Genomic DNA, 6,819 nt, shown 5'->3' on the forward strand with positions numbered 1-6,819 from the left:
TCCCCAAACCCCCCAACACTCCCCAAACCCCCCATCACTCCCCGCCTCCTGGTTTTTAGATGATTAAGCTGTAGAACACCAGACACTGGTGCTGGATGTCTCTTAAACACACGTTATTCTGTTTCATGCGACTTTTACTCAACACATACTTTCATCAGAGCTTTCTCATGATGGGGGTGTGTGTAAAATATCAGGCTGCAGTTTCAGCTTTATGAGTTAAGTTGATGGTGAGCTATGTGTGTGTTCCTCAGGTGGTTGGGTTGTTTCACAGATTAAAAAGAAATAAGGAACTTAGAAAGATTATTGTGGCAAAAAGGCATCTGTAGATTTTAAGCTATGGCCAGTTTTGCTGATGGATAATGAGGGGTGGAGTCAAACAGTCTGGTTCAGTCACGTATAAACACTTCCCAGGTGTTTCTGCAGCTAATTGTTTCCCTCTTTTCTGTCTTGCAGGGATTTGAAGACCCCAAAGACAAGTGAGTACTAACTGTATCTCTACGTTACTGTCCTTCCTCTCGTCTTCATCTTCATCGTCTCTGTGTCTGTTTGCTGTGACGTGTTCTGACAGCAGCAGAGATCTTTAGTAAAGAAGTGAGGAAGAAGAATCAATGAGGCCACTTTGAAATCAATAACCAACATGATCCCTGACAGGAAGTGTAATCGACTCTGTTAACGACTGAAGGAGAGTCAGAGTTAATGACTGGTGAGACTGTACCTGAGTCAGGTGTCGGGTCAGACATTGATCTGGGATCAGGTTACACTGTGGGAGGAGTCAGACTGTAGGAAGGCCACAGGAGCTTGTTTTTGATGTGAGCTCACTGTGTTAACTCACACACACACACACACACACACACACACTACTAACAACACATCAACATCAGTTGCCTGAAGTGTTACGAGAGACTTGGTGTCTGAGGTAAAGACCCAGTTTACTCAGGAGCATGAACTTAACACAGATGGAGACATTAAGTCACTGAAGCACCTACGGGAGGCTGTAAGGTACATTCCATATGAGGAGCACCTGCAGTTTGATGCTTTAAAGACACATATGAAGTAACTTTACACTGATGATTAGTTTTAGATCAGATAGAACGTCATTGATCCCAAACTGGGACATTCTTGTGTCACAGCAGCAAGTAATCCAACAGTATGTGTGCAGTAACATACACGTAAATATGAGAAGACAAAAACAGATCAAAATAAAATACAGAGGACTAAAAATTATGATATCAGAGTTGCAGGAGTAAAAATTATAAACACATCACAGTGAGAGAGGAGGCAGAGCTTGTAATAAAATGTGTGTGCTTGGTTCTGAGCAGCAGTGCACACACATGTTGCAGTGTGACTATAAAGCTACAGAGGAGAGACTGTGGAGAGCTGTGAGTGCTCACCTGTCAGACAGAGGTGAGGTCATACAGTGTCACGGCTCGGAGGAGATTATGATTTTCATTATTTGTAAATGTGACTTTCTGTCTGTCTGTCTGCGTGTTGGTTTGTTCATGTCTGTTTTTTACATGTCAGTGTCAATATAAAATAAGACCAACATGTATCTGAAGTGTCGGCCTCATTTTAATATATGAAATTATTTCTGATGTTTTACATGTTGGTCTTGTTTTTAAGATCATAAGCTATTGATTATATTTCTCTCCAGTGAAATTATCGTTCAGCTGTCCCTAAAACTGAACACACATTCTAAAAACACTGTGTTTGGTGGCTTAAGATGTGTTGGACACACAGAGATGTCTCAGGGAAAAACAGCTGCTTTAGTTGTTTGTTGGTGTTGAACAGTGTCTGCAGCTCGGTGGGTGTTTCTTCTTGGTGTCACGCCGTGACAGAGTTGAACTTTGAGGTAGAACTTTGATGGCTGCTTATTTTCAAGGCTTTTAAAACAACACAGTCATGGTGTGATTAAAGCTTCAGTCATTATTGTTCTAACTGATCAGTTTGAACCTCAGATTGTCGACACAGTTTCTGAGTCTGTTATTTGTCCTCATGATTTGGTTTGACAAATCATTTTGCAGATTTTGTGAGCGATGCAACGACACACGTTGTAACCTCTGTTGAACACTTCACATCATCTCGTGTTGCTATGGAAACCCTGATATAAGCGTCATGGCAGGTTGTACAGCTGCGACCTGCTGCTAATGTGCATCCAGCTTAATGTGACTCGTGTGTGTGGCAGTGTTTGTACTTGTGATGAAGTTCTCTCAGAGCTCAGAAAGCGCTGACGTCATTCAGTCTGAATCCAGAGACGACATCGTCCAAGTCGAACGCTGTCAGCCGGAGATGTTCATGAAGTGGTGCAGTGACTTTCTCATCCAGAGACAAGACAGAGGGGAGGTTTAGCCTGCAGGCTGTCAGCCATCAAAGAGCTGCAGTCATTTATAAAGAAGTCTTCCTCCTCCTCCTCCTCTTCTTCTCCCAAACTGTTGTGTATGTGTGAGTTTGTTGTGACATCACACTGAGCCGCAGCGTCCACGCTGACAGCCTCTGCTCCGGGCTGCAGCACAGATCCTGCTTCTCATGCAGACTGACGGCTCTGTGGCTTTGACAGGAAGTACACGCTGCGTTTTCATCGTGCTTGACTAGAAAGCATCGCTGAAACAATATCACAGCTTAGTGTGAGTGGTCTGCTGCATTCGGAGCGTCGTCGTCGTCTGCTGTCATGTATTCAGTCTATTTATAAAGTGTTTGATTAGACGGACTCAGAGACTTATCTCTGACCAGAGTCACACCCTCAATGTGAACCCTGACTGCAGGCACACGATGCAGGAGTGAAGAAAGACTCTTTAACTGCGACAAATAAAACGTCTCTGCCACCAAGTCAAAGTTTTATTGTCAAGGATTAAGACTTTATTTAGAGGTGACCCCAGACAGCAAACAGTGACCTGGAGGGTAAGAAGCTGACTGTGGACAGGAACGTTTGTAGCATCTCTTACTGTGTTTGTTCAGAAGAGCTTTCCATTTATCTGCGTGTGACAGCAGCACCACAGAGTCTGACACAAACTCTTCTAACTTCTCTCTAGACGTTTTGAATCTTTGTACGTTCACATAGACGGTGAGATGGAGACACTTTGTCCAACCATCAGGAATATTAGCAGACAGGTGATGAAGTTTGACAGGAGAGGTGCACGTCCAGACAACTTCATTGTTTTATGAATGAAGCGTTCACGTGTTGAAGCAGCCGTGCTGTGTGTTTGACCAATCAGCAACAGTCATCCCTGCAAACACCTCCTCAGAGCTCCCGTACGTTCAGACAGTACCATCCCTAAGCAGATACTTTCAGGCTCTGTGTTTGAAATGCATTAAGTTCCTCAGAAGCTCTCTCGTCCCCTGAGAAAGTTCCTGCAGCCAAAAAGGTCCAATAGTTTTGTTCTTGGCTGCAGCAGGGAGCTCTTTACTCTGAGAAGGCTTTAAAGACCTATTGTACGCTACCTGCTCAGCACCAGGCTGCAGACTGACACAGTCTGAGAGGAGCTGTTGAACACAGCACAGCATTTAGAAGCTAAAGAGCCAGAGATTTCCCTCAGGACTCAGCAGAGACCAGAAGCTAAAGGAGAGTGAGTATTGGACTTTAACTCTGCAGAGTGAAGGTCAGACGTCACAATGAAGTCATGAAACACACGACACATCCAACACAGATCAGGTTCTCTTCCCATCAAAAACACCAGCGTCACACACTCGCGTCTAATCACTGTGATCACAGAAGAATGACATCCATCAGCTGATTAGCGCCTGTCATCCAGGCTGGAGGAATTTCAATCACTCTAAGAGACACTTTGCAGACTGTTATTATTCCTAAATGAACCGGCTCATCAGAGTCTTTTTGCTTTGAGGGGATCGCTGGTGTTTTTGAGTCAATTGCTCCTTTTCACTGTGCGTATGATTAGCTAATGTTGGAGCACCTCAGGGTGGGCTGCTTGAGTGGCCTCTCAACAATTACACATGATTTGTTCCTGAGAAGAGAATCAACTGCTCGTCTGCAGCTTTGTCTGAGCTGCAGTAACGTCTCAAGAGCCTGAGATGTAAATGTCACCCGCTCTCATCTTGTGTCATTCAGACATTTCATTTTCAGAAACACGCAGGAGAACCTAAACCCCGAGGACGAGGTGGACGAGTTCCTGGGCCGCGCCATCGACGCACGCAGCATCGACCGGCTGCGCTCCGAACACGTCAAGAAGTTCCTGCTCACCTTCAGAGAGCCTGACCTGGAGAAAAAGGTTAGCACGCGCACACACACACACACACACACACACACACACACACACACACACACACACACACACACACACACACACACACACAGTGACACACACTGCCAATATAGCAGCAAATAATTGGCCGTGACAAGCAATCTTCCCCGTGCAAAAAGCTCTCCTCCCACTCGCTCTTTTCTGTCCCCTGAGGAAGTCAGTCAAAGCAAAGTCAAACACAGAGAGGGAGGAAGTGGGTTTAAAGGAGGAAGAGACAGCTGCTGAAGGAAGGAGGAAGTGAACTGCTTCAGACAGTGAAGGACAGGCTGAGAGGAGAGGTCAGAGCTCAGGTCGCTGCAGAGCAGTTTGGGGAAAACGGGAAAGTAGTCGAGTCCTGTTTTCAAGTTTCACTTTGTTCCTGTCGAGAGAGAAACGTCAGGAAGTGAAGACTTGGAGCAGCTCTGAAAGACTTTCTGTGAGTGTCAGGTCTGCTGTGGATGACATCACCTCACTACCTGTTCACTCTGCACAGCCTCTTTACAGGTGCTGCTTCTCAAGGTCACGGGTGCTTCCTTGGTAGGGCAGGTCCAAGTCAGAGGCGAGGCTTTTCTCTCGCTTTGGTGAACACCCGTTAGAGCAGGCTAGTGAGTGCCCAGGTGTGCATCACTGAAGAGGCCCCGCCTTCAATTCCAGCAACTCATGCACAAAGAATTGTGGGTACTCCCGACTCGCTGAGGATACACACATGCATCCTTGAAAACTCTCTAAAAGAAGAACTCTGTCCTCAGTAGAACTCGAAGGATCCTTGACACTGGAACAGTTGTTCAGCAGCCTCCTTGAAATTCAGCCGTTTAAGGATCCTTCCTTGATTTTTAAAAGCACCAAGGGTTCAAGCAAAACCTGGGCCAGGCCTGGAGAAGTTTTGGAAATCTGTTTGACACATACCTGTTTAACAGAATATATAAACTGTATGGTGTTTATGTTCGGGCACATCGGTCGGGTCGCCTGATGTCATGTTGTTCTTTACTTAATGTTGTCTGACTTCACTTCGACAAGTGTGAGGCACGAGTGGAGAAAAAGCCAAGACTGGGGACATAAAACATGTTGATAAAGTGTACAAAAAAAATACCATAAAAAATAGCCTAAAAAATGTTAATGAAATGTCCAAAAAAAGTTTATAAATGTTGGAAAAAAATATAAATAAATGTCTGAAAATATTTGGAAAATATCCTCCAAATATTTATGAAATGAACAGAAGCCCTTCATTAATTCATGAGGCTTTTATTGTGAAATATTGGTGGCCATTATCAAAGGAGAACTCAGTGTGGAAGCACAGGGCTGACAGGCAGCAGCAACAACGCTGTCTGTGTGAACACCACACATACGAGCTGCAGCAGCTCAGTCAGATAGCCGCTGCCCCGGGCCGTACCTGAGCCCGTATGACGCCTCATCATTCTCCAGATCCTCAGTTTGACCCTCAGGTTGACCCCAGACAGGACAACATGATAATGATGCAGCGACCAGCAGCTGTCGGAGCCTCGCTTCAGACCAGGAAGCTGCAGAGCTGTTTAATGGGTCAGATAGAGTGTCGAGTCTATGAAATTTAATGAAATAAGGAAAACAACCTGGTCTTCAGGTCTGTGATGGTGTTTCATTTATTTTGTAGTTAATTTAGTCGATTCTGGCCGAAGGCTGAGGAGAGATTTCTTTAACTTTCATCTGATCTGACGCTGAATATTTAGATGCAGGTTTTTATAAATAATACATGACAATCTGCAGCAGTTAAATTACAGAACAGAGATGTCAGTGCTGTGGATCATTTTGAAGTCAATCAGTATCAGCCTGAGAAAACTCCCAGAATGCTTCAGGTTTCACTCTCACGTCCAAGTCAAGTCTGAGGTCTTCACAAACTGATGCAGATAAGAATCAAATATTCAGGCTCTTGTCTGATTCAGGTTTTTATTTTTGTGAGATTTTAGCAACTGAAAACTGAAGACGTTAAAGTTTCCTGACAGATGTGTGCAGAGTTCAGCGCTGCTGCGTACAGAAACTGTGGATCCAGAACATCCAAAACTGCGCTGACGTAACCACGACAGAGTTTGTTCTCTAGTTGTTGTTGTTTTCTTATATGCACTTGATTTTAGCATCTTTCTTTCTTTGCTTTCAGAGGAACAGAGAGGAAGAAGAGTTGTTTGTCTGATATTAAACTGTTGTTTCCCTCTCCTCCTCCTCTTCCTCCTCCTCCTCCTCTCGTTCCTCCTGCAGTACTCCAAACAGGTGGACTCCAGGTTCGGAGCGTACGTGGCCTGCGCCTCCCTCGTCTTTCTCTTCATTTGCTTCATCCAGATCGTCATCGTGCCGCCGTGAGTCAACACTGAAACACTACACTCAGGATTTTAGGTTTTAAATTCTTCACTGAAATATGCCCCAAATTACCAGCTCAGGTTTCTATGATTAAAAATGTGGTGACAGTAATTTGGCTCCTAATGTGACTCTATCACTGTCGTCTCATCCGTGTGTCCCCTTAACGCTAAAACTAACGTCTGCTGGTCTAAGTCATGTGTGCTGTCTCTCTCTCATATGACACAATATAACGTCTAGACTCACAAGTCAGTCTTTAGACGCT

General features: G+C 44.7%; 2 protein-coding genes across 3 annotated transcripts in view; one reads left to right on the top strand and one right to left on the bottom strand.

The window, feature by feature from the left end:
* Positions 1 to 6,819, top strand: part of adcy5 (adenylate cyclase 5) — a 117,021-nt gene that overhangs the window by 93,288 nt on the left and 16,914 nt on the right. The window contains exons 9-11 of one of the 2 annotated variants that reach the window (XM_050049431.1): positions 454 to 476; positions 4,061 to 4,220; positions 6,459 to 6,556. In XM_050049431.1, coding sequence (XP_049905388.1) covers positions 454 to 476; positions 4,061 to 4,220; positions 6,459 to 6,556 — 281 coding nt within the window. The remainder of the gene's footprint in view (positions 1 to 453; positions 477 to 4,060; positions 4,221 to 6,458; positions 6,557 to 6,819) is intronic. The other variant, XM_050049432.1, reaches the window with a different exon arrangement.
* The window catches only part of sec22a (SEC22 homolog A, vesicle trafficking protein), a 104,876-nt gene that overhangs the window by 55,626 nt on the left and 42,431 nt on the right, over positions 1 to 6,819 (bottom strand). The gene's annotated exons all lie outside the window — the stretch shown is intronic.

This window comes from Epinephelus moara, chromosome 7, assembly GCF_006386435.1.
Source record: "Epinephelus moara isolate mb chromosome 7, YSFRI_EMoa_1.0, whole genome shotgun sequence".
Classification (NCBI taxonomy): Eukaryota; Metazoa; Chordata; class Actinopteri; order Perciformes; family Serranidae; genus Epinephelus; species Epinephelus moara.